This window comes from Priapulus caudatus, unplaced genomic scaffold, assembly GCF_000485595.1.
Source record: "Priapulus caudatus unplaced genomic scaffold, Priapulus_caudatus-5.0.1 Scaffold180, whole genome shotgun sequence".
In the NCBI taxonomy this organism is placed as follows: Eukaryota; Metazoa; Priapulida; class Priapulimorpha; order Priapulimorphida; family Priapulidae; genus Priapulus; species Priapulus caudatus.
In genome coordinates this window covers 389,741-416,875 of record NW_014577241.1, presented here as the reverse complement: position 1 = coordinate 416,875, position 27,135 = coordinate 389,741, and the positions used below count along the sequence as shown (strand labels likewise).

General features: G+C 45.0%; 3 protein-coding genes across 13 annotated transcripts in view; 1 reads left to right on the top strand and 2 right to left on the bottom strand.

The window, feature by feature from the left end:
- Positions 1-6,995: 6,995 nt before the first annotated feature.
- LOC106806809 (probable tRNA N6-adenosine threonylcarbamoyltransferase, mitochondrial) lies at positions 6,996-14,878 on the top strand. Of its 6 annotated transcripts, none has more exons than XM_014808899.1 (10): positions 6,996-7,052; positions 11,513-11,693; positions 11,870-11,969; positions 12,097-12,257; positions 12,581-12,710; positions 12,970-13,180; positions 13,663-13,811; positions 14,244-14,374; positions 14,470-14,541; positions 14,714-14,878. In XM_014808899.1, the coding sequence occupies exons 2-10, from the start codon at positions 11,518-11,520 to the stop codon at positions 14,802-14,804; spliced, it is 1,221 nt and encodes a 406-aa protein (XP_014664385.1). In that variant the 5' UTR covers positions 6,996-7,052; positions 11,513-11,517; the 3' UTR covers positions 14,805-14,878. The 6 variants fall into 6 exon arrangements, with proteins under 6 accessions (XP_014664385.1, XP_014664384.1, XP_014664383.1 ...); XM_014808898.1 differs by lacking the exon at positions 6,996-7,052 and adding an exon at positions 7,212-7,253; XM_014808897.1 differs by lacking the exon at positions 6,996-7,052 and adding an exon at positions 7,239-7,291.
- A 97-nt stretch (positions 14,879-14,975) lies between these two features.
- The window catches only part of LOC106806812 (ORM1-like protein 2), a 14,915-nt gene continuing 2,755 nt past the window's right edge, over positions 14,976-27,135 (bottom strand). For 4 of the 5 annotated variants that reach the window (XM_014808911.1, XM_014808909.1, XM_014808910.1 and 1 more), the window contains exons 2-5: positions 17,997-18,081; positions 17,708-17,820; positions 17,194-17,345; positions 14,976-17,041 (exon numbers count right to left, since the gene is read on the bottom strand). In XM_014808911.1, coding sequence (XP_014664397.1) covers positions 16,906-17,041; positions 17,194-17,345; positions 17,708-17,820; positions 17,997-18,048 — 453 coding nt within the window. In that variant the 5' untranslated portion in view covers positions 18,049-18,081 and the 3' untranslated portion in view covers positions 14,976-16,905. Of the gene's footprint in view, positions 17,042-17,193; positions 17,346-17,707; positions 17,821-17,996; positions 18,082-23,004; positions 23,096-27,135 lie in introns of those variants that run through there. The other variant, XM_014808912.1, reaches the window with a different exon arrangement.
- Positions 25,668-27,135, bottom strand: part of LOC106806811 (U3 small nucleolar ribonucleoprotein protein IMP4-like) — a 13,593-nt gene continuing 12,125 nt past the window's right edge. For both annotated transcript variants that reach the window (XM_014808907.1, XM_014808908.1), the window contains exons 7-9: positions 26,773-26,867; positions 26,533-26,606; positions 25,668-26,090 (exon numbers count right to left, since the gene is read on the bottom strand). In XM_014808907.1, coding sequence (XP_014664393.1) covers positions 25,978-26,090; positions 26,533-26,606; positions 26,773-26,867 — 282 coding nt within the window. In that variant the 3' untranslated portion in view covers positions 25,668-25,977. The remainder of the gene's footprint in view (positions 26,091-26,532; positions 26,607-26,772; positions 26,868-27,135) is intronic.

Below are 27,135 nucleotides of genomic sequence, written 5' to 3'. Positions count from 1 at the left end.
CTCTTCTCTCTGCCTCTCTTCTCATCTCTCTTCTCCTCTCTCTCTCATCTCTCTCTGTCGTCGTATGTTCTCGTCTTCTGCTCCTCGCTCTCTGCTCTCTCTCTCTCTCTCTCTCTCTCTCTCTTCCTCTCTCTTCTTGGTCTGTATGTCTGTCTCTCTCTCTGCTCTCTCTTTCTCTCGTCTCTCTCTCTCTGTCGTCTGTTTCTGTCTCTGTCTCTCTCTCCCTCTCTCTCTCTACTCTCTCTTCTCTCTCTTCTCTCTGTCTGTATGTCTGTCTCTCATTACTCTCTCTTCTCTCTCTCTCTCTCTCTCTCTACTCTCTGAGTCTGTTATGTCTTGTCTCTCGTCTGCTCTCTCTCTCTCTCTGTCTCTCTGCTTTTTCTGTTCTGTAGTGTTTATGTCTGTCTTCTCTCTATCTCTCTCTCTCATCTCTCTCTCTCTTCTCTCTCGTCATCTTCTCTCTCACTCACTTCTCGCCCTTCTGTCTCTTTGCTTTTCTCTCTTTTAAACTATCTTTTCGCTCTCGCCCTCTCTCGCTTCTCGCTCTCGAGTGCGTGCGCTCCTCTCGCTTATCGCACTCTTCGCCTCGGCCCTTGCCTTTCCTTTCTTCTTTCGCCACTTCACCCCCTATCCTCTTCGCCGCGCGCGTCTCTCACTCAACCTTCTCTCGCTTCATCTATCTCTCTAATGCGGCACGTTCTTTTTCTAACTTCAGATCTACTTCTCGACACGCGATTTTACGGCGATCGCACCAGCGGCACCACACATCACACACAACACACCACACACAACAACACACACACACACACACACACACTACACACAAACAACACACACACACACACACACACACACACACGCTCAAACGCGCACGCCCACACGCACGAACACACACACACACACGCCCGCACGCCCGCACGCCCGCACACGCCTGCATGCACGTATGCACGCACATACACGCACACGCATAGACGCACGAACGCACGCACGCACGCACGCACTCGCGCACTCACGCAAGAACGCAAGAACGCACGCACGAACGCACGCACGCACGCAAGCACACACGCACGCACGCACGCACGCACGCACACACACACACACACACACACACACACACACACACACACACACACTACCCTGTGGTGGGTGTGGTCAGTGGGGTCATTTGAAAGGCACCCCATAATTGAGCTAGATTTGCTGGAGAGGAAACCCCATGAAACCATATTGGGAAATGTTCGGCATGGTTCCAGGTATCATGAATGAACACAGCCAGAATTTTTCAGTGGTGGGGCGTATCCGCCAGACTTACAAAACCGGTACACCAAAATTCAGCTAAATTAGCTGGAAAGGAAACCTTCTGGCCCCATTGGAAAATGTTCGGCATATAGTCCCAGGTATCGTGAATGGCCACTGCCAAAATATATAATTATAACAAACACAGATTATTCATTTGAAATCATGTTATGTACTGTTTAATTTGTGTTTTAATGAGTTTACAGTTCATCGTACCGCTCCAAGACTGGAACAAGTCGCAACGAATAGAGGAAAAATTATTCATATGAGGGCAAATAAGTTACGGTGGAATTCATGACTATATACTACGTAAGAGAGATGGAGAGGGAGAGAGAAGGAAGAGAGAGAGAGAGAGAGAGAGAGAGAGCGCGCGCGAGAGAGAGAGAGAGAGGGAGAGAGAGAGAGAGAGAGGGGGATCGAGAGAGGGAGAGGGGAAGAGGCTGGCTGGCTTGCTTCCCTAGTTAGCCAACATACGATACCCTGCAGTAGTCAAGTGTAGTGCACTCGCGCCAGTGTTATCATGCAGTACGGAACCACGTAAATGCGCGCGTCACGTATGTTACGCGCCACGGTCGTTAGTGATTGCATACAAACCTGTTTCACAACAACATTAATGAGCAAGCAGGGTAGGTTTGGCTCGGTAGCAACCCTTACTTATTTACATTGTGGTCCTTGCTTCATAATAACACTACCATCAGCACTTTGAACTATCGAAATAAACACATTTGCAAGTTTTTACAATCTGCCAAATAATTTATAATATAAATGTAACAATGGACCAAAAATCGAGCATTGTGGTACTCCATGTGTAATAGGATGTTTATTAGAAAAATTACCCCATACATCTGTTACTTGACTTCTACCAGAGACACATCGAGCTATTCACAGTCTCACTACCTATTCCAATCGCTTTTAGCTTGTTTATTAAAATCCTACTCTAGCTCTACGATAGCTCGTCCCGTGTATAAACACAAGTAACAAACTCGCTTTCGCTTCTATGTCGCTCATTCGCTGCAAGCGTTCACCGCAAACTAACAGATCATCACAATCGAATAGTTAGTACATCGAGTTGTTAGCTCCGCGTTGAAAACGGAGCTCATGCAATCGCTCGCGTGTGTGTGGTCGTGTCACGTGTGTGTGTGTGTAGTGGAAGCAGGAACCGTCATAAACCGCAAACCACCCGACACGGTGGTTAATTCGTAATTGCACGTGTCGCTATTTAATTACAACACGTCCTTAATTCTTTCGACACGTCGCAATTCGAATTACAACACGTCCTTAATTCTTTCGACACGTCGCAATTCGAATTACAACACGTCCTTAATTCTTTCGACACGTCGCAATTCGAATTACAACACGTCGTTAATTCTTTCGACACGTTGTAATTCGAATGCGACGTGCTCGAAAGAATTAACGACGTGTTGTACATTCGAATTGCGATCGTATGTCGAAGAAATAAGGACGTGTTGTAATATCGAATTTGCGACGTGTCGAAAGAATTAACGACCGTGTGTAATTCGACCGACGCGTCTTAAATGAAATTACAACGTGTCGTTAAATCGACCAATAGGGACTGTTCTTACATGAATTACAACGTGTCGTTAAATCGACCAATAGGGATTGTTCTTACATGAATTACAACGTGTCGTTAAATCGACCAATCCGGTTGAAGATACTCTGATAGTTCTGGTACAGGGTAGCGAAGGAGCAGTGAAGGGAGGGGGCGGGAGGAGGAAGTTTAGAGTAGTATAATAGTAGGTGGAGAAGAGAGAAGGGGAGAAGAGAGAAGGTGGTGGAGGAGGGGGAGAAGCTGGTGGAGACGGAGGAGGGGGAGAAGTTGGTGGAGAAGGAGGAAGGGGAGAAGGGAGAAGCTGGTGGAGAAGCGGAGAGCTTGGTGCGAGGTAGGAGGTGAGAAGGGACCAAGTGTTGTGGGAGGAGGGGAGAAGCTGGTGTGAGAAGAAGGAGGCGGGGAAACGCTTAGCGTGGCAGAGGAGGAAGGGAGAGGAAGGAGCGGAGAATGGAGCTGTGTGCGAGAAGGAGGCGTGGAAAAGGGGAGCTGGTGGAGAAGGAGGAGGGGGGAGAAGCTGGGTGGAGAGAAGGGGGGCAGACAGGGAGCTGGTGCTGAGGAGGAGGGGACGACGAGGGAGAAACCTCGTCGAGAAAGAAGAGGGGGAGAAGTCGGTGAGAGAAAATGCAGGAAGGAAGAGGAGGAAGGTGGTCGGAGGAGGCAGGAGAAGCTGGTGGAGGAGAGGGCGAGAAGCTAGCGTGGAGAATGGAGGGAAGGGGAGCAGGAGGGGAGAAGGGAGCTGGTGGCAGGAGCGAGTCCGGTGAGAAGGAGAAGCTAGGTGGAGAAGGAGCAGGGGAGAGAAGCTGCGGGAGAAGGGAAGAGGAGGAGAAGCCTGGTGCGAGAAGGAGGGGAGAAGGCGATGCTGGTGGGGAGGAGGGCGAGAATGAGAGCTAGCGTGGTGGAGAAGGAGGAGTGGCAGAAAGCCTGGTGGGAGAATGAGGAAGGGGAGATCCACCCCCTTTTCCTAGCAACAAGCAGGGGGCGTTCCCAGCTGGCAACGCTTCCGTACCAGTTATTATACGCTGTACTCCCCCCTATGTTGCCTCGATGCGGCCAGGTGTTTTATATTACGCTCTGTTTTAGACTGTTGCTAGCTGAAACTAGCGCGAAGTACCTTTCCATTTGTATATTCACTTCTAATTACTGATTCTAATTTTCTATTTCATTCTCCCCTCCTTCTCCCCTTTCCTCCATTCTCCACCGCTTTTTCCCCCTCCTCCTTTCTCCACAGCTTCTCCCCTCTCCACCACCTTGTCCCTTCTCCCCTTCCTCCACCACCAGCTTTCCCATTCTCACCAGCGCGCCTTTACCCCTTCCTCCTTCTCCACCAACTTCTCCCCTCCTCCGTCTTCCACCAGAGCCTTCTCCCCTCCTCCACCACCGTCTCTCTATCTCTCTTCTCCACCTTACTAGTTACTAGGCCTTATTACTACCTTCTAACCTTTCTCCTCCCTCCCCCTCCCTTCCCCCTTCCCCTCCCTTCACTGCTCCCTTCGCTACCCTGTACCAGAAACTATCAGAGTCATCTTCAACCTGGATTGGTTCGATTCGAACGACACCGTTTAATTCATGTAAGAACAACATCCCTATTGGCTCGATTTAAGCGACACGTTGTAAATTCATGTAAGATCAATCCCTATTCTGTGGTCCATTTAAGACACGTTGTAATTCACTTATAAGGGACGCGTCGGTCGAATTACAACCACGTCCTTAATTCTTTCGACTACCGTTTGCCCAATTCGGAATTACACACGTTCCTTAATTACTTTCGACACGTTCGCAATGTCGAATTTACAAACACGTCCTTATTTCTTCGACACGTTCGCAATTCGAATTTACAACACGTCGTTATCTGTTCGACCGTTTAATTCGAATATGCGATCGTGTCGAAAGAATTAATGACGGCTTGTAAGTTTCGAATTGCGACGTGTCGAAAGAAATTAGACGTGTTGTAATTCGAATTGCAAACGTGTCGAAAGAAATTATCGACCGTGTTGTAATTTTAAAATAGCGACGCGTGGCCAATTCGACATTACCACGTGTCGGAGTGGTTGCGCCTTTATGACCGGGTTCTTGCTTCCATAGTAGCACCTGCGCTCGAATAGCGCGTCGGAGTCAGGAGTGGCGAAGCCCAGCAGCTGCCACCAGTGAGCCGGCGATCGATAGCGCGTCAGTACAGCGAGTGGCGCGAAGCCAGCCAGACAGCCACCAGTGAGCCGGCGAATCGATAGCCGCGATTGACGTCAGCGGTGGCGAGATCAGCCAGCCAGCCACCAGTGAGCGGCGACGTCAGCAGCAGGGCGAGTCCAGTTCAGCCAGCCGGCCACCAGCGCAGCACATCATTGTTACATGCTCGCGGAAGCATGCATCTCGTGAGTGCCCTCTGTCTAGTTGGGATTTGTAACAGAGTGTTGGTGCAGTACAGTGTAGCATGTGCTAGCACAGACTTCTGATCTCTGTAGAAGAGCCGCACACAGATAGACCCAGGAGTGAACCTGCCATAGCGTCCACCTACACACGTACACGCCTCACCGCCTTCGATGCATGAAATATATATGCAGGGGTAGGAAATTAACTTGAAATGAGGAGTCCGCAGTCTGAATTTCAAACTAAAGATTTAATCAAACAACGCTATGTAGCTGTATTTTGAAGATCTCATTGCGCTACGGTTGCACATCTGCCAAATTTTCAAATATTGGCCCTGGTGAATTGGCCCAATATTGTTTTGCCAAATATTGGGCCAATATCAGCTTGCTTGCTGGGTATCTAGCCCTGTGCCAATCATGATGTTCCGTAAATATACCCTGTCCAGCAGCACGTCCCAAGTACCTTTAACAACTGGGCAGTACCCCCCCCCCCTCACCCGGTGTGACGTGTGTTGGTGTGTGTGTGTGTGTTGTGTGATGTGTGTGTTGTGTCGCACTGTGTGTGTGTGTGTGTGTGTGGTGTGTGTCGTGTTGTGGCTGTGGTGTGTGTGTGTGTGGTGTGTGTGTGTCGCTGTGCTGTGTGTGATGTGTGTGTGTGTGTGTGTGTGGTGCGCTGATTGTGTGTGTGCTGAATCTGTGTGTGTGTGTGTGTGTGCTGTGTGTCGTGTGTTCGTGGTGTGTGTGTGTTGTAGTGTGTGTGTGTGTGTGCGGTGTGTGTATTAAATAATTAGTACGGCTCGTATAAATGTTGTCTTCTTGATTTGAATTAGTATTATATATTTTTTTTTTATGCCTGTTCTGGTACTCATACTGTACCCAAGATAGTGGAATAATCCTAAATCTCAACTTAAGTTATTCTAAGGTGTGCGATATAATATTCTTCCTGCTACGAAATTATTTATATGCGTAGCCTACATTACTGTGAACTGATTACTGTTCTGTTGTTTTATCACTGATAGGCCCCTATATACTGCACACATTAGCTACTTCCATTTGCAATTATATCTCACTTTTCCTAATTTCAATACCACGAACTATCTATGTGCTCAAGCTATTATGTCTACTGTACATATAAAGGGATAGCTGACTCGATGACCCTATGGTCTTTCGCTACCCCTTCACCCCTCACATTAATGTTTTCTGTATCATTGTATCTTTGCTAATTGTGGTGATAAATAAATTTTTTGAATTGAATTGAATTGAATTGAATTGAATTGAATTGAATTTGAATTGAATTGAATTGAATTGAATTGCGTTATACAACCTATCTGTCCTCGACACACACGCGCGCACACGCGTACGCGCGCTCGCACACACGCACACACACGCACGCACACACATACAGACACGCGCGCGCACGCGCATAAACGCGAGAAGTAGGTGGTCATGAGATAGTAGGGGAAGTAGAGCAGACAACTAGATGGAAATAGGGGAAGACACATTGTAAAGTTTCTCAGCCGAAAGTTCTCACGAAATAAGGAAAATAATGCAGCACGGAGAAGGAAATACTATTTCGGTCATTAAATAATGTCTGGACGTACAAAAGCATATATCGCGCAGCAATATCACAATATCAAAGAGAGTCACCGGGATTAGATCGAGAGTATTTTCCTAGCACAAATATTTATTACATGACCTCTGCTTATGAACAGGAGGAGGACGCTCTAGCATGTAAGGTCCCTGCGGCAGATTCTACCTAGAGCGTGATTTTAAATCTAAGTTTGGTGTTCGGGCATGCACAATACTGCCGCTAGCAACCATATTTTGTGAGAATTATGCATTTAAAATGGAGAGGGGGTATCCGAGAGTAGATTTAGAGCGTAAATGTTTACCAAGTGGCACATGCTTATGAATAGGAGGACGTTCTAGCATGCGAGGTTTCCTATGCAAATATAGGTCTCTTGTGTTATCGTAGATACAATGAAGATGGCGCTGCGATAGTTAAATATGTCCGCGCCCATTGGAAGGTATTGTTTTTATGTGCTACGTGAATAAACTTGCAGCTGTGAGTGTGACACTGGTAGATTATATATCTCTAAAGTAGGTGGGTGCAGCCAAGGAGTATAAGGCACATTGTTTCTCTCATTTTTAGCTCATCTGACGTAGTCAGGTGCAGCTTGTAGAATCGCATGATTGTCCGTCCGTCCGGTGTCACGGTCTGAGATTACCCCCAGTCTGAAATTGACCTACCGCTAGACCCTCGTGCGATAGGACGCGTGCAGCGACAATGCGGCAGGGAAGACGCTGGGAGTAATGAGACTGCCGCGGCCGCACATCTGAGATTAGTTCTGGCAGTAGTCGGAGTGGTCAATGCAGAACTGGGCGTAAATTCAGACCATGTGAATACACGGTGCTGGAGATTAACCCGAGGCAGCAGTCTGAAATCACTCGGGCAGCCTGCAACTCTCTATCACTGTCGTGCCATCGCGGGCGGTCCATTCGACCTGGGTAATCTGGCGAGCGCGTGGGGTCACGCTCTCGAGCCACTTACCCCCGGGCAGTTCTGAGAATACGCTGCAAATATATGATCCTGTCGTGGCTATAGGTGGAGTAAATTCAGACTGGGGTGATCTCATGACCACGGTGTCGAGCGCGTCGACGCTGAGGATTCCGCGACTCCAGTCTGAAATTACCCTGGGCAAATTATATCGCGTATGTGGCGCCATGAGGTGCGCGTAAATTTCAGACATGGGGTAATTCAGGACGGGTCTGGAATTGTTTCCGCGCACATTGAAATAGGATTCTTAGCAGCCCGGCGGTGCCATGAGGAGGGTTAAGGAGGGAGCGAGGAGGAGGAGGGGGGGAGAAGGTGACGTGAGGAGGAGGGAGAGACCCGTATGGGGAGGGCGGAGAAGCCGCCGCCAGGGGCGGAGGAGGCGCGAGCGACGCAGGGGAGGAGAGACACCGCCCGAGTGCGCGGGCAGCGACTCGACGCGAGACGGCCGGGGACACCCCAGCGCGAGGGCCCAGCAGGCAGACGCGGGACAGGGGTGAATGGAGGAGGAGAAGGAGCAGAAGGTGAAGTGGAGGACGGAGGAGGAGGAAAGAGAGAGAAGGGTGATGGAGAGCGGAGGCAGTGCCCGCGAGGGAGAGGCAGCGACGCGAGCGAGCAAGGTGATTAGGAACGGGAGAGGAGCAGGAGGTACCAGGAGAGGAGAGAAGGTGATGAGGAGGAGGAGGAGGAGGGAAAGAAGGTGATGGAGGAGCAGGAGGAGGAGGAGGGAGGAGGAGGAGGAGGAGGAGAGAAGTTGAGCGATGGAGTAGGGGGAGGGGAGGGAGAAAGATGATGAGGAGGGAGGAGGAGAAGGAGGAGGAGGAGGGAGAAGGTGATGGAGTAGGGGGGACGATGAGGGAGAAAGGTGATGGAGGAGGGAGAGGAGGAGGAGGAGGGCAGGCGAGAGGGAGAAGGTGCTGGAGTAGGCAGGAGGAGGAGGAGAGAAGGTGATGGAGTAGGGGGATGAGGAAGAGGGGAGGAGGAGGGGGAGAAGGAGAAAGGGAGAAGGTGATGGAGGAGGGAGGAAGAGGAGGAGAGAAGGTGATGGAGTAGGGGAAGGAGGAGCGCTATGAGGAAGAGAAGGGAAGAAGGGAGGGGAGCAAGGTGATGGAGGAGTACGGAGGCAGGAGGAGAGGAGAGGGAAGGAGTGGTGGAGAGAGTAGGGGGGCAGGAGGAGGAGGAGGAGGAGGAGGAGGAGGAGAAGGAGGAGGGGAGAAGGTGATGGAGTAGGGGGGAGGAGGAGGGGAGAAGGAGGGGGAGAAGCTGGTAGAGAAGGAGGGGAGAAGGGAGAAGCTGGTGGAGAAGGAGGAGAAGCTGGTGGAGAAGAAGAACTACGGAACAGCTTCTCCCCCTCCGGTTCTTTCCTCCCGAAGCCATGCGGCTTCTCCTTTCTGACCCGCACTCGTCTCCAGCCAGCCGTTCTTACCTTCGCCTCGACTTCTCGCGCACTTCCTCCATTCTCCGAAGCAGCATTCTCCCCTCCAGGTCCTCCGCGGCCAGCGATTCTGTCTCCATCGTCCTTCTCACCACTTCTCTCTTCTCCGCCTGATGCCTCGCTTCTCACCAGCAGCTCCAGGATCGCTTGGTGTTATACGTCCCCCTCTCGACAACCTTCTCCCTTCTCCCCTGCTCCTCCACGCAGTCTCCCTTCTGCCCCTTCCTTCCCTTCTCCCCAGCTTCTCCCGGATGCTCCTCCACAACCTTCTCACAGAGCACCCTTCTCCCGCTGGAGATCGCGACGGGATCGGTCGCCCGTCTCTCCCATGCAGCGTCTCTTACCGCTTCCTCGCCGTTCTCCAGCCGAGCTTTCCACGCTCTCCTTCTCCACCGGCTTCTGCCCCTCCTCGCTTCTCCAACGTCTCTCTCGCTTGCTCGCCCTTCTCCCCTTCTCCACCAGGATTACTCCCCCTCCTCCACAACGCTTCTCCCGCTTCTCCCCCTTCCTCCTTCGTCCACAGCAGTTCTTCCTGTCCGAGTCTGCTCTTGACCTCGCCATTCCATGAGCATATTGAGCGTCGGTCATGTATGAAGGCCGGCCGTGGTGATGCCATGCTGAACTCTGCCGCACCACGGCCCGCGTGGGTGATTAGTCACTGATCCGGTTGGCGAAGAAAGCATATAATAAACTGCTTCGTTGTCCGGTAGTTTGTTGAGCAAATGCTAACTGTGACGGCTGGAGTCTGCAAGGTTAACGCAAGTTCCGCTAATGTTTTGGCTACTGCGCTTTCACTACAGCACCTTGTGCGCATCGTGGCGCATGCGCAGTAGCGCGTAAGGTAATTTCAGACTGGGGTATGCTCGATCCGTAGACACTCGGCGCGTATCCGTGCGTCCGTCGCGTTCCTTCAACAGTTGGGGACAACAAATCTTAACCGGCAAAGGAAGAAATCGACGTACGGTCACGATATGGATGGGGAAGGTAGGCGTGCGATACGACGATCATACCCGGGGGGTGGAATGGGTAGGGCGGTGGGAGGAAGGGGAAAGGGGAGATAAAGGGGTAATCCGAACAACGCAGTTGGGATGTCGAAGTCCTGTCTGTGTCAAAGTCCAGTCAAAGGTCGAAAGGGTGTAAAAAGTGGAAGGGGGAACATTCCCTCTTTAATCTAAGGTATAGGTAGGAAATGACAGATTGGGCCGGCACAAATATAACCGGCTGACCCAGGCTCGTGATCAGTGCGGCTTGTAGATCCAGCACCATGGCTAGGAAAAGATCAGCTGTGCGAAAATTGAGGTCACGGTCAAAGGTCAATGGGGCGCAGGGCAGATTTAAACACTTTTCTAAAAGTAACATGGTCTGGAACGGAGCCGACATGAAAAAACTTTCTTTGGGTTCAGCGGTGATTACCATTTTTATAATGGCTATTATGAAAAGACATCGACATGTTCTTTCGCACTGACCGACGAAGAGTAAGTGTGGGAACCTTATTGAACCCTTAATGGAAGGAGCTTTAACATTGAGATTATGTTGACTGCTAACAAAAGGACTGATACTGCTTTTGGCTTATTATTAGAGCCCAATACCTGTAGGTGAATGTGCAGGCTACAGTTGCACAGTTTAATTGCTAAAGCGCAAATTCGTTTGTTGAACAAAGAGGTTTACGCTCCTGAATCATGACTTATTTTCTAAGAAGCCAGTCTGTCTAATAGCACCCTGAAGGCTGAATCAGTAATGCACCTGTGTGGTAGCAAAAACCGTGCAGCCCACTGCTCGTGTACGCTACTTCTAATCATAATTTTGGCCGTGGTCAACCGCTGCAATACACATTTGTCTGCAATGCATAGAGATTAGGTGGGTGCGAAAGTGTAGCTGATATATTTGTTCCAATTGGCTACGAAAGTCAAACAAGAATAAAGAAGACTTATGTATAAGACGTCTTGCTATGCACAAATGAATTTATCAGCAGAACACCAGACACCAGATGAGCCCTGTCGCACTGCGGCACTTGTTATTACTATTAGCCTATGAACTTGTTTTATTGTAGTTTGTAGCCTATTTCAGTGTTTGCCTGTATGATCTGCGATTATCTGTGCAATAAACTTTATTTGAATTTGAATTTGAATTTGAATGGGGGATATTTTTGTCTGTTCACTGTTATCCCTAGACTCTAGAGTATTACCTCAAGCTGACCTCTTTGTTGGCACCGAGATGGTCTCTTTATACTCAGACTGGCCATATAACTTCAGACGGGCCGTAACTAGGTTATGAAGGTGGTTCTTTTACGTTTTCAGCCAAGATGCTAAGACTGAAGCTAAACACACTTTTGGGAAAGCAATCTCTTCATAAGATTTTGAGATCTCTGACGGTCCTTGGAATTGAGACAAGCTGTGATGATACTGGTGCAGCTATAGTCGATGATACAGGTCAAGTTCTTGCACAGGAAATACACTCACAGCAACAAATGACAATCCGGTAACACTGATGAAATTAATTTTATTCGTACAATAACACACAAAAATAAGTAAGATAATTATCATAGATACGAGGAAATTGTGTCACGAGTATAAACCATGAATATGCCAATCAGCCCGAGTATTGGCTTAGTATAATGCATTAATTACATGTAAGCTGTCATCTTTACGTAATAGGCTTGGTGGAGTGATTCCTCCAATTGCTAGGAGATTACATGAAGAGAACATAGAGAGAGTGGTCACTGCTACAATCGAAAGCAGCAATATTCCTGTTGAGGTATATTCCTTTTACATTTGCCATGGCATCAATTTATTATTTTTAAGTGCTAACAGCAAAGAGTTATGGTCGTAATTAGGTGCCTTGCAATGTATTGATGAATGCATTATAATTTTCCATATTGCAGCAGCTGGATGGAATCGCCTGCACTGTTAAGCCAGGAATGCCACTCTCATTACTTGTGGGCCTGAAGTATGCAAGAGAACTTGTCCGCAGAGCAAAGAATGTTCCATTTCTGCCAGTACACCACATGCAGGCACATGCATTGACTGTAAGAATGGTGGATAGGTAACTCATAGAACATTGAAAGCAGATATCTTGCTGTTTCCCCATTTAAAATTTAAAGTAAATGGCTTATTGTTAAGAATGTGTATGTCTATACTTGAATACTTATACTATGTATATATTTTGAATATACGAGATCAGGGAATATCAGAAAAATACAATATACAGGAAGTACCACGCCTGTTTCAAAACTCATTTTAACTGTTGTTTTTTTCATTAAAATTTGTATTAATTAATATGGAATGCACTATGACCTATGTTATTTAGCTATACCAAAGCATGTAATATAGATTCAGGAGAAGTAAATTATCGTTGTTTTAATAAAGGGTTGCCTTCCCTTTCCTGGTCTTCCTGCTGTCTGGAGGACACTGTCTGCTTGCCATCGTGAAGGATGTTGAGGACTTTATGTTACTGGGGGAGAGCATAGATACATCCCCGGGTGAAGCATACGATAAGGTATATATTCGAGTATGCTATCTGTGGCTATATACATCTCTGCCCTATGCACTTTTCCAACCATACCATATCTATATAGGATTTATAATATATCTATCGATCTATCATTCTATCCATTTATGTTGTGTATATATGTAATATGTCCCTTCGTCTGTCCGTCCATCCATCTAACTATATAGGTTTCCTCATTGAAGCAGTACTCCCTAGCACCTCTATAGATATACCTACCTACCACATGACTCTGTTTTGGTACTGTCAGGTTGCACGACGTCTAAAGCTGAAGAATCTACCGGAATGTGATGGGATGAGTGGCGGTGAGTCGGTGGAGAGGGTAGCGCGTCGGGGTGACCCGCACAAATTCGTCGATCGTTACCCGGCGACCATGAGCAAGTACAGAGACTGCAACTTCTCCTTCTCCGGCATGAAGACGACGACCATGCGTCTCATAGAGCGGGAAGAAGAGAAGCACGGTAGCGATTACACCAGTGAACAAAATACACGGGGGCTCGGGGCGATTTAGCCCCCGAAATGCCAAAAAGAGCCCCGGAAATGCCAAAAAGAGCCCCGGAAATGCCAAAAAGACCCCCCTGTAAATTTGCATAGAGTTCAATGCAAACCAAATTTTAGAGTGCTATTTTCATGCACGCGAGCTTGAAAAGTAGCCCCCGAAAAATACATTATATTTTTTTCCCTGGATTACACGTTGCATGAAGTCTTTAATGGATGTATTACGAGTTGAGCGCAATCTCGTTGCAATACACTTGAATGTTGACATGTATTTTATTTTCCGTTTTTATCAAAACAGTTATTTAGGAAGATATAAATGGTGCAGTAAAGATTGTAAAGATGAGAGAACCATAGGATTTCCTGTGACTGTGACAGATGAAAACTGCAAATATTGCTCACGGTCTGAGCCAGCAGCCTAGCCTGCAAGTTCTTATTTGCACTGTAGGAATCGTTGGCGATGGGATTCTACCGAATGTCTGTGATGTAGCGGCTGCATTCCAGCTGTCGGTCGGTCGCCATCTGTTGAAGCGACTGCAGCGCTGCCTGGTGTTCATAGACTACAACGATCTCCTGCCTAAGCACAACAGAACTCTGGTACCGCCACCATTACAGAGTCTATCGCCCAAGAATAAAACTGATAATTAGTGTCATTACTCATATACAGTTGGTGTTGTTACATATAAAAGTGCCGTGATGTCTGGTTTCTTGAGGATAGGAGGGTTGCCAAATGCTGCCATTGTTAAAAACATTACCGTGTTATACTTGACAACTCCACACGCTAGTTGATTAGAAATGTCTATTTAGTACTTTATATGGTTGACACTACTCTCCTTCTTCTTTTCCAACTTTGTTGAACTTTTTATTGTAAAGATAATGGCAGATAGATTTGGAGAACACTTAAACTTAGGACTGATGCCAGTTGATAGACTGAGAGCTAGTTGGTAAAATTCTCGTTAATAGAGCATTATGGATGTCACAGTGCTGGCCGTCGCAGATTTTACTCCACGTACATGTATTCTGATGCAGGTACTCTCTGGAGGAGTGGCCTGCAATTCATTCATCAGGCAGGTGATTGGCCAACTATGTGATCATCATGAATATGATTTGGTGTGCCCGCCTCCACAACTGTGCACCGACAATGGTGTCATGGTAGCATGGTGAGTGTGATGACCTCGTTGTCTCCTAGTAGAAATTTGTTTGATGTAAACCATGAGTTATGTAAATGACCATTTCTTCTTTCCTCTTATTCCAGGAATGGCATGGAGAAACTGAAGGTGGGAAAGGGTATTGCGTCGGACCCGGAATTAGTAGATATCGAACCAAAGTATGCAATTTTTAAATCTAATAACTATTAGTGTGAAGGATTCAGACATGTGCAAAATTATGGGCTTTTCTTATACACTACAGCCAATTTCTTCTCCATCACATTCGGTTCCTGAGTGGCACATTTCATCACAGATATCGATGGCTAAGGGCATATTTTTCATTTTTTTCAGATGTTCAATAGGACCCAGCATGATTCGAAAAGTACAAGAAGCAAATATTCAAGTGCCAAGATTTAAAATAGACTTGACAAAATTTAGTTGACTAATTATTCATGGATAGATCTCAGATGTGTTTTAGTTCATAATTATAAACGTTTTCTTATAGTTGTATATATTGTGAATAGGTCTTAACACAAATATTTACTGTGCAGAATATATAGGCTATATCTTTTTTTTAAAAATCCAAAGTTACAAACCTAAAACTGCAAGAACGTAATTTTTACACTTTTTATTACCAAGTTGAAACCACAAAGTACAACATGAGTACCAGTACCCAATAGTTAAAAAAATCGTATTACATCTTGATTGATTTAATAGCAGATGACAGACAAGTCATTCACACAACTCTTGTAACAAATTTCAGCAAGATCTGAGATTAAATCACTTATTTGATTAACGTGATGTTTTAACTAACTGTTTAAAAAATCTCACCTGCTTACGATAAGTTTCCAGTCGCGTTTCAAACAGAAAGCTTCCATCATGTTTCAGTTTAGTGAAACATTCATACAGCCATCACGACATCAGAAGCAATGGCATCAACACTGGGAAGCATTGAACTCGCACACCATTTCAACAAGTCAAACACCTATCTCTAACAAGCACACAGTATGTGGTAGAACTGGCAAAGGTCAAACTAGTGCGCGTGCTATTGCCAGCTTTCAGGCAACACGAGTGGGATTATCAAACGAAATTCAGAACCATTAGAAAGCAAATGAGATATGGTAAATGATATCAAACACCCGATGGGACACAATCTACAGATGCATGACATGACATCATGACAAATTCATTCATGTCCGCCTTTTATATTAACGACTTTCACATGCCACAATCGATTCTGTCTACAAATGAGGCCATGCAGTAAAATCAGTAAAATTAAGCAGCCAGAGCCTGTGATAATTCATTCTAACACTAACACGTGAACACACTAGGTGTCCAACTCAGCAATCAGAATGTAATCAAGCTCCATTATCAACCATCGTGTCACTCCCGCTACTGTAAAATTAGCATTCTGACTGGCTCATCAAACAACCCAGTGATGCACCAAAACCTAGGATGAGCTAACACTAACGTGCAGAATAAATGTGCCAAGTGGAAGCATTTTGCACGAAGCGTCCGGCTAGCTACTGAAATGTACGCGTGAAATCTCAGTTTCGGGGCACACACGAGCACGCCACCCATTGACGAGCGATCAAACCGTGGAACCATCACCAGTGGCCAGCAACAGTTTCCTGGTTCCACGGTAAGACGAGCGTGCGCGCGTGCGCAAAGTGTCGCCCCCTCCCTCCGCTCCCCGCACCCACACATAATATCATACACGTAAGAGTCTATTCAGACAGCCCAGCATCCAAAGCTCGAACGCGCGTCTCACGAATCGCACCTCACCTCCTCAATGCCCCGCGAAGCAGGCTGCTCTCCTGGGCATCCCCCTCGCTAATCTACCGTTTGGTCTGCACTCTCGCCGACCTTAAATTACAAACTGTACAATAACAAAAATTAATACGCTCCCGGCTGGCGATTAGACCAGCCCTCACCGACAACGCTCTCCTGTGATGAAATACTTGTGCTTCAGCGCGTTTGAATTGTCACATAGCTAACTACTGTAGACCAGCTTAGAGGTCTGTCATAAAGCGGAAGAATCGGATGGACACCACGAAAGGTCTTCCTTTTTTTCTGTGAGATATTTCAATGAGGTCAGTGTGGGATAACCGAACATAAAATTGTAGAAAGCGGGACAAGCACGTGTGTATAAAACTGTCACTGTGTAACTCTGGGGCTCTAGGCGCATCACGTTTTAAGAGTCATCAAGAGGTCTGCAAAAGATATTAATATTTCTGTATGCAAATGTTACATAGCCTTTTCACAGTTTGAACTTTAGCCATGGACAATATGAGAAAATATCAGTGTCACATTGCCAAGTTACACGTCACTGAGCAGTTTACAATCGCTTAAAACATAATATGCTTTTTGACGCACTGACCTCTAACCCTTAGCCTCCACACTCGATGTTAAGCTACATTTCTGGATTAAGATCCAATATCCCCAAAATGATCAAAATGTGCAAAATGCCCACAAAGCTTCAAACCGATGACAAGAACCGCGTGAACACACAACAACGAGAAGAACAGCTCAGTAGCTGCAGCCTAGTACTTGTTGATTCCAAAAAGCCGGACTCCGTGGAACTGCGGAAGTTTCGGAAGCAGCACAAACAGCAGCGACAACGAATTCACGAAGAAATGCACTGTGTCGTACTTGGTGTAGAAACTCGCAAGAATGAACCTGTAATGAACCAACAACGATTACCCACGAGCAGTGCATTTTGAAATCGTTCACTCCATCTGATGATACACTATATAACCATACACATCATCATTTTACACGTCTCGTATGCAAGGTTAACTTTAGTCAGTAGAGGGCAGCAGTACACTTACACAGCCACGGGAACGGCCGTGAAGAATTTTCGTGTCGAGGTAAACTGAGTTCCGCAGTCAATTTGCTCCCAGTGGGTCTGCAGACGTGACTTCCCCTGGTCGGCTGTCATCCATGGTGTGCCTTTTAGCGTGTGAAGGACGGTGAATGTAACCTGAAACAACTGGTCCATTAGCACCTGCATCCTGAGCAAACACTGCAGAGTGAAATTCAACAATTTTAATCACTCACTACTTAATCAGTGTTGGAAAGAGCAGCCTGTCCCACAGTCCGCAAGATAACTTTTAAGCAGGACTGGCTAGTTTTGATGGGTTTTACTATGACTTACATAGTAGAAGTAAAGAATTTGGACCAGGACTGGCTGGGATAACTTATTTCAAAGACTGAAATTCAATGTGTAAAGTCTTAGAGCTTTGTAATTTTCATTAACTAAATTGGCGATTTGTCAGATACTGTGACAATTACGAACCAGGAATCCTCCCTACACTCGACCACTTATTTTGTAATTAAACTCACAATATTGTGAATCGTATTGGTGAGTGTCCAAACAGCTGCAACACTTAGAAAGGGGAAGCTAAGCAGGATCAGGTGCCCAACTGTGATAATCAGTATGTAAAACAACCACGCTCCTGAAACACAGTGAAAAAATGACATTAACCACTGAAACTATACTGTTGTTCAATTGCGAAACCGTCGTGTGAAGAAACATTGAAATTACTGTACTATGTAGTCAAATAATTCATTTGCATTCACAGGATTTATCAGTAACTATATATCATGTACATTTTTCCCTCTAATACTATACCTCTGCTATTTAACCAGGACGTGTTCGGATTCACTAGGCCTGCTGCCTGCATTGTTTTAACAGTTGTCTGTGTTGCTTCGTGAACCTGAATTGAAAACAATAGAACATACATGCACTTGTACGTATCCTTAGCTGCTGAATCCACATGTATGTAAAAATTATACAAATATCTGATCAGGTAAACATACTCATATTTATATATCCAGGGGTAGAAATAAGCGATGGTCCGATGGTCCGGGGCCATCAAATAATCAGGAGGACCATCAGATTTTCAAAGTCAATGGTCCGACGGACCATTGAATATTTTGGTCCAATTTTACGGTTCCTAACAACCTTTGAGCCAGGGCGCTATCGCACCACATTCTCACGTCAAACCTTTTCAAAGGTTGCTGAAAAAAGCAGCCTGCAACACCCACTGTTACCATTACAGATTTATTCAGAGCGGCAGCGCTTACCTCGCTGGCTGGGGCGCATTGATTGATGTACTGGTGGGGGGGGGTGCACGATTGTTTATAAGTCACTTGGGCATGTTCATTACTGAATATGTAGGGGGTGGGCACCGCTGGGATGAAAGGACAACAGCAAAACTCTCCTGGGGTTGAGGAAAAAGCTGCAAGCGGCAATCACAATGAGCGTGCCGGCACGCAAAAATAAACGTTGTGTGAATTTCATTACGATTTTACATGTACTGTATTTACTCGTGTGTAAGTATTATTCATGTATAAGTCGCACCCCATATTTTGCCTTGAAAAGTTGGTACAAACATTGGTACATTAACAAGATTTCTTAGCCTCGTCTATAAGTCGCACCCCCTGATTTTTTTTATTGAAGTTGTGTACAAAAAAGTGTGGTTTATACACGAGTAAATACGGTATATATATACTGTAATATCAGGAGTGCATAATATAGATATATATATTATCTACATCTATCTATATATGTTAATGTTATATATGTATATATATTTATATATCTATTTATATAATATAGATCTCTATATTATACACTCCTGGTAATACGATATGCACTGAACCAAAAGAGGACCTTAACGGCTCATAGATTGCAAGTAAATTTTGGACAAGTAAAATCAAAATTCGGACAATTAAAATCAAAATTAGGACAAGTAAAAATTGCTTCTTGTTGCCCGACAGGACAACCAGATCTGAAAATAAGCGTCGAGGCCTGGCGTGATTGGTCAGATTGTCCCTCTTCCTGTTTTGATTGTGATGACTTCCAGTGGACACCAAAACAGCGTCTTCCCCGTTAATAAGATAATATGAAATATAGGCATTATACATAGCCTAATGGCGAGCGTCATTACATTATCTGACCTTTGCATGGAAATAGATGTATACATGTTTATATTTATTTCTATAAACTTATATAATAAAAAGTGTTAAAACATAATATATAAACATACTATATTCCGGTGTTATGGGTTCAACTAAATTCTACTGAAACAACTTTATTAACCAATATACTATTAAAGTGAATAAACAATTACTGTATCGTTTGATACATTCATTGTAGGTAAATAATTAAACCATTTTATAACCATGTAAAATCTCTTTCTTACGCTTGCGCGCCGCATTACTTTTAGAGAACAATTTGAAATTTAGGAAGGCCATCTAAAATTTAGGAGGACCATCTAAATTTCAAACTAGATGGTCCTGTGGACCATCTCTTTGTTTCTCCTTATTTCTACCCCTGTATATCAATATAACAAGAATAATAAATGTGATAGCATGGTGCATTTACACACATTGATAGACTGGGTAACAAGCACAAACTGCCACATTTCCTCTACTGGCCACTGACCACACAGAGAGGCCATGCACATGTTCACCCATTCCAATCTTGATCATAATGCACCCCAGTTAACACAAGTAGCAAATCTAGCCCAGACATCGCTCACTTACTCAAGAATTTGCACTAATGGCCTTTGATAATTCCTGATGTGTCATAACTATTAGTACATGCAGATACAAGCTACGAATCAGCAAGACCTGTTGACTCAGACACTGCACTTTGGTATGGTAATGTGTACGCACGTGTACGTGCACACGCACGCACGCACACACGTGTACGTGCCCACGCACGCACGCACGTGTACGTGCACACGCACCCACGTACGTACGCACGTGTACATGCGCACGCACGCACGCACGTGTACGTGCACACGCAAGCACACCAGCACGTGTACGTGCCACAGCACGCACACACACACACACACGTGTACGTGCACACGCACGCACGCACGCACACACGTGTACGTGCCTATGCACGCACGTACGCACGCACCACGTGTACGTGCACACGCCACCCGGCGCACGGTGTACGTGCCCACGCACGCACGCACGTGTACGTGCACACGCGCACCCGTGTACGTGCACACGCACGCACGCACGTGGACGTGCACACGCAAGCGTACGTGTACGTGTACGTGCAGATCAGCTTTCCTCCCAGATGTCTTTGCAACTCTGATTTCAATTCATTTACGGGTTTCCCTTCGTAACTAGACGCCATTGTTTAGCAGTGATACCAGGACAGTGCACGGCGCCGCCATCTATTCAGCGATTAGTAAATGGCGAACCCCATTAGAAATGCACATTGCTTATTGAGAAAAAACGGCAGGCCCTAAACAGATTACGTCAAGCTGTGCCAGCTTGACAAAGGCCAAGGGTTTAAGATGTCGCAAGGCCTGCCAGAGGTTCATTACGGCGATAGCCGATACAAGCCGCCGGGAACAGTTTGTAGCTATAAATGAGGCTAAATTCTTGCTGTGATAAGTGACGGATCACAGATTCCTCATCAAGGAGGCCGAAATTTTATTTCGAATTAAAATTTTATTTAATTTTATTTAATCTTATGATTCCATATCAAAGTTACTATGTATTTTATACAATTGAATGTCTTTTACAAAACTTTTCTGGGGGGACACCCCTTGTTACCTGGGAGAGACCCCTGTACCCCCTAGCAGAAGGGGGGGCTCCACCCTCCTACCCCACCTACCTCCTGGCAAATCACAAATGCTTGATCGCTCTGCCGCCTTAGTAAGTCCTTCGGCAGGACTAGTTTAGAATTTTGGAAGAACTAGTTACATTTTTTCTTTTACTGTCCTGTGGACTATGAACTAAATGATTAGTGCTCTAACCCTGTATTGCTATATATACATAATATCAGGAGTCTATCAATATTGATAGACTCCTGATAATATATGGAACAATTGATTGTGCACACTTGCGTAACGATCACTGACAGAAGCATGATTGCCTATCATGCAATTCCTGTGGTAGGTCCCCGGCACCCACAACACCCACAACCACCCACCACCGCCCACTCTAGGCACATGCCTGAACAGGGCATACTCTGCGCTCATAGGGTCTATATTCCCCAGCCGGTACTGCCGAACGTACCCTGGGTACGGTCCGGGTATACCGGACACGTATACCCTGGTAACTATCTAGCTGATATGGTTAGGGTTAGGGTTAGGGTTAAGGGTTAGGGTTAGGGAGTATGGCGTAGGTGACTCCCCAGACTCCGTTAGTGGAGTAGGCGAGGTACGGTCCGGCATATTAGATAGTAGTATTTAGTACCAGGGTACGTTCGCAGTACCCTGGGGGACATAGACCCTATCAGCCATACTCTGAATGGGTGGATATGAAATTGATATTACCGAATAATATTATAATAAATAATAATATGGTTATGAGATATGAGGTAAATCCCTCTTCTGCTAAACGGTTATTATTAACTCGGTTCGTAGACTTGCTAACAGTGGCTAGTACTAGGAGATAGTAGTAGAAATAGAGATAGATACGAATCAGACTATTAGTATTACTATTAGTACTAGCTACTGGTACTAGTAAGTATATAGGTCTAGTGAGGTAGGCATGCATGGTCGGCGACGGCACGCACAATATTACAATAACTTATCAATACACACACACATACTGTTCAGCTGTAAAGCTTCGGGGGCGCCATAACTTCAACGCCTGATGGCCTATCACTGCCCGGCAGCTGGGCACGGTCTTTCGTTTCCTAACATGCCCGGGCCAGTTCTTAACCCTAACTCTAACCCTGAACCCGTAAACACCTACACAAAAAGCCCTAACTCTTAGCCGCCTAAACCTAACGCCTAACCTAACCCTAATCCACTAACTCTACCCTAACCCTTGTTTCCTGGATAACGCTCAAAATTAAAAACTGCGGGCATTAGGAGAATCGAAGACGCGTGCCCGCGCAACGCCGTCAGATTATACGCCTGGCGTGCCGCCGGCTATATGCCACTGTGTAACTTTCAATCTGCTGCTAGAATTAAACGAATCTATACATAGTCTGAAAGAAGGTTACATGATATTGATGTCTAAAAATTCTTACTGTACCAGGGTGCGAAATTAACGGGAGTCCGGAGTCAAATACTGGTTCAAGGATAGAGAACATGGGTCCCAATAAAACTAATGTCATTTACATCAATAAGAATAAGGGTTAGAATTAGGGTTAGGGTTTAGGGTTAGGGTTTAGGCCATTGGCACAGTTGGTTTTATTGGGACCCATGTTCTCTATCCTTGGGCCAAATACTGCCCTGATTTACTTCTGGACTCCCCTGATTTGACATATGTGGGCAAGGAGTCCGTCGTGGACTCCCTGAACAATTCTGCGATTAGGCCGCCTATCTGACTAAGTTCGTTCCCGGAGCACGCGCCCCTCGCGGAATTACCGTATTTTTCCAGGCCTTAATGTCCAATAGAAAATTTGCAGACGTGCAACTGCATGAATCTTAAAAATAACTAACAGTAACAGTAACATGCGTGATTCACTGATTGTTAATATCTTTAATTTTGAACCCTCCGGACTGGCGCCGGACTCCCTCATTTGCTTCGAGGACTCCTTTTTTGAGGGATAGCGAGTCCGCTTGGGACTCCCGTTCAAAAGTTCAATTTCTAACCTGCTTTACACACACCCTTACCTACAACTTTAATGTTGAACGATTTTTTACACAACGTACATCTCCTCGAGACTTCGTTACTGTTGCATTGTTGACGTAGTGTGGCTTATAGACAGGAACTAGCTCTCTTCTTCTTTGGCATTGTATGCCGATAAACTAATGGTGTCAATCTGTAATACACGTCATCGCCATCGTCAACGTTTACTTGCTCGCCATGGCCACTTTTTTGTTATGAGTACAAAAACAACTGTGTCAATGTACTATGATTTTTTATTGGTTTATAGTTTCATTCTCGAAAGTCTCATTTTCATTTTCAGTCCAATTATATTATGCATATTGACGCTAACTCAGAAAAAATGTTTTTAAAACATTAAGCTGCATAATAAAAATATATACATGCGTATATATACAAGTGCGCATGAGCGACAGCCTCATCTAACGGTTACTGCGCGTTGACTCTGTGGGTTGGGAGTGTGAGGATTCTAGTAAACCCTGTTAGTCCCAAATGTTGTTCCACATACACGCCGAAACAGTGGAATGCACTAGGGTGGCTATCAGGCAAACCTTCTCAACGGAGATGTTCGTTTGGCCGCATCGTTAGAAAGTTGCCACGAGACCTGGCGCGCGTACGTTTAAGTGTTTCAGATTAAGATGGAAGGCTCCCATCATACGAGCTTGGTCGCCGCGGGAGACAATTCCTCCCAACCTTCGTTCAGGAATTCCATTAAACTTTGTCCTAGGAACGAGTAAAAACAGGATTGTTAGGAACGCAGGTTTAATCAACAAATGAAACAGTCAACTAATTGCCACCTAATGAAATATTTGTTATAGAATATCTGCATTGCGCCACATTCGTACCCATTCCGCGGCACGATTTCGCTGATTTTAGTAGCACATTTCGCTGTTTAGTATAACACATTTTTACACATTTCTGATAACATTGCCCGCAGTTAATTGATGCACAATTGCGCCACATCTTACCCCATTCGCGCACATTCGCTGTGTTTAGTATAACATTTTTTTACTCATTGATACATCTTGCAGGCAGTTATTGCATGCACATTGCGCACATTCTACGCCCATTCTGCGCACTTCCGTTGTTTTAGTAGCACATTTCGCTGTTTAGTATAACATTTTTTACATATTTTTACTTTACATTGCGCACACATTCCTGCAACTTTTGCTGTTTCAGTAGCACATTTCGCTGATTTGAGCTGGACCCGAATTTTCGCATTATTCCAATCTTGGCGGTGCAGGGCAGTAATGTCTCCCTTGTGCAAATCCCATTCATACGTGTTAGCAACAGACTATCTGCAAGACAGAATAGGTAAGCACCTATCCATTTACCTACGCAAGCCTACAGCTGCGTTAACTAGAGAGCTGCACCTGTTGAACCAATTAAGGCAAAAACTCCACAGTACCACAACACATCTGTCATGGCAGTCGGCATACGTTACATGTAACATACTGACACTTACAGAATCGCCATATAAATTATACGATTTAAGGAGCATAAACCTTCTTTAACCAAAATTTAGCTTTCGAAATTTCACTGTTGACATCTCGTAGCTCATTACTCAGCATTGTATAGATTCTATCTAGCAAACCCGGGCAGCCTCTCACTCTAACAGGAGACATCAACAAAAATCCATGTTTTAACCTCTCTTGAGGGTCAAAGAGTTATCTGACACTTACTCTGCGCACTGTCAGCAGAAAGTAGATTTCATGGTCCGTTTCAAATAATGCCATTAAAAATGCTAGCGTCACGCTGAAACAAAAAAGCTTTTATCAACTCGCTCCGTCAGACCATGTCCTCCGCAGAACAATGCTCTAAAAATCTCCTGTGCCCATGGTTACCTCTTGACCTGTGACCATCAAATTCGCACCCAGTGATGGCTTTTCCTACCATGTGCTATACACGACTATCACGCAGCTAGCGTCGAGCGTTTTTATGATTTTGGTGCCGCAATTCTGCATTCCTCCCTATACTTTAAGTTAGGAGTGAATGTTCCCCCTTCTTTATACACCTCTTGACCTTTGACCTTTGACCCAGCTTCGACAGCCCCAAAAACTCGTTTGAGCGCATCCCCCCAATGTGCCCCGAATATCGTGACGTACGATCGACGCGCCAGTTCAAGAATTTGTGCCCAAACTCGTTGGCGGCCGACCGGACGAGGCCGCACGGTACGGACACGGACGATCAAGCGATTCTACAAGCTGCATCTGACTATGTCAGATGAGCTAAAAATTCAACATTAATAAGAAATAAAGGTATATTGAAGTACACGTATATTTGAATAAAAAGAATTACAAATACACGGTATCCAATGGTACAGGGTCAGATATTTGCATTGAACATGTAGCCACCACAACGTCCTTTTTTCTATATACAGGTAACCAACAAGCTTTCCGAAAAAAATAAGCAGATTATGGGCTAACGCTCCATTAGGAGTGTTCCCAACTTTGATATCATTAATAATTAATGATTAATGATTAATGATTGATAATCCTACCCCTAACCCTAACCCTAACCTAAATGACATTAAACCACAAACTAATATATGACCATGACCATATATATATATATATTATATATGTTATTATGACCATTAATGACATTAAAGTTGGGAACACTCCTAATAGAGTATCACCCAGATTAGGGGAGCTCATATTAAAACAGATTTTTTGTGATAAAGTACAGAGCAACTGGTTCAGGACATATATACAGATTCATACATATTTATTTTGTGCTGCAATTCCCCATTCTCCCACTACAATGGCTACATATTAGAATTTATAGAACAAACACTGTAGTGTGAACAATACAATTCCACCAAACGCCAAAGGTCACCTAATTGCCTCGCAACGGGTTTATCGCCCCATCAGCCTGCCCGAGGGCCTGCATATGAACCTTTCCAAAATGAATGCCTGTGCCAACTCTAGAAAATACAAATATACATGACGAGCGATCGTAACTTGGCAGGCGACTGCACTCAGTTGAAATCCTCTCCAGTAGATGTTGCTGTGCTGTGTTCAGTCATCGCTGAGGAACTTTCGTTTCTTTGCTGTTCGCATGAAAGGTTTCAGCTGCCATTCAACATCTGCGATGTCCAGTTGTTCCAGCGTGCCCAGCTTGATCTCAAACACTGCAGCAATCACAGTTCCTTCATTACTATTGGTGAAACACTAACAGGTCATTTAGTCACAACTGTTAGCTTGTGCGTTAGCCACAATTGTAGATGTAGGTTATTTGTGGAAAAAATGTAATGTATTGCACAGGTTATGCTACACTATGATATATCGTCATGGAAACGGTATGATTGCAAGAGAAAAAGCAAATATCACAGTAATCATTACGCACAAGTAATCATTCATGAATGTCGTGATGATATCTATATAATCATACAAAGCCAGTGTATAGATAGCTGTACATGATAGTTAACGACAAGATGAACATCTGCAACAAATTTGTTCAAGTTCCTTTTCAAGACGATTAGAGAATTATATATATTTATGTGCCTTCTTTTTAAGGGAAACATTTGTTTAAAACCAATTATGGTAGAGCAGAGTCAAAATGTTGAGACTTACATCTCATTTCAAAACGTGGCCCAACTTCTTGTAGTTCTATATTTTTGTGGTCTGTCTTCTTGTAAGTGTGATGCCTAGACACACAAAAAGAAAGTAACAATTAGTGTATAAACCCCAAGAAACTAAATGTATATTAATAACTAGAGTAACAACTGCAGAAATCATACTGTATCAAATAGAAAATAAAAAATGATGGAGAAATTGAAATACTCTGTGGAAAGAAACTTTTTCCAAACAGACCTAAATGAGATATAATCATCAGTGTTTGCAAACGTGATCACTCTTCGGCTTTCGTCTTTAGGCACCGGAAACAGGTACTTTAGAATATTTGAAACCTGAAACCAAAAATGAAAAAAAGCGTTATATTACAAAAACAGTGCCTATATACGTTGCACGTTTATTATTGGACAAATTTCATGTCCTGCGCAAAGTAAGTCTGAAGTTAAAATTTAACGTGCGACATGCAACCTTATGTCATATAAAGAACTGAATCTGCACCTTCTCCTGCACAGGCTATTACTCAGATCTTAGTGCCGATTACAGAAACTCATCTAGTTTAAAAAACAAGAGCCGCAGAGCGTCTGGGCTCATCTGAGGTCTGTT

Coding starts and splice junctions, on each gene's coding strand:
- LOC106806809 (XM_014808899.1), top strand. CDS start 11,518: ATGCTAAGACTGAAGCTAAACACACTTTTGGGAAAGCAATCTCTTCAT. Junction 11,694..11,869: donor CAGCAACAAATGACAATCCG/GTAACACTGATG, acceptor TTTACGTAATAG/GCTTGGTGGAGTGATTCCTC. Junction 12,711..12,969: donor CGGGTGAAGCATACGATAAG/GTATATATTCGA, acceptor TGGTACTGTCAG/GTTGCACGACGTCTAAAGCT.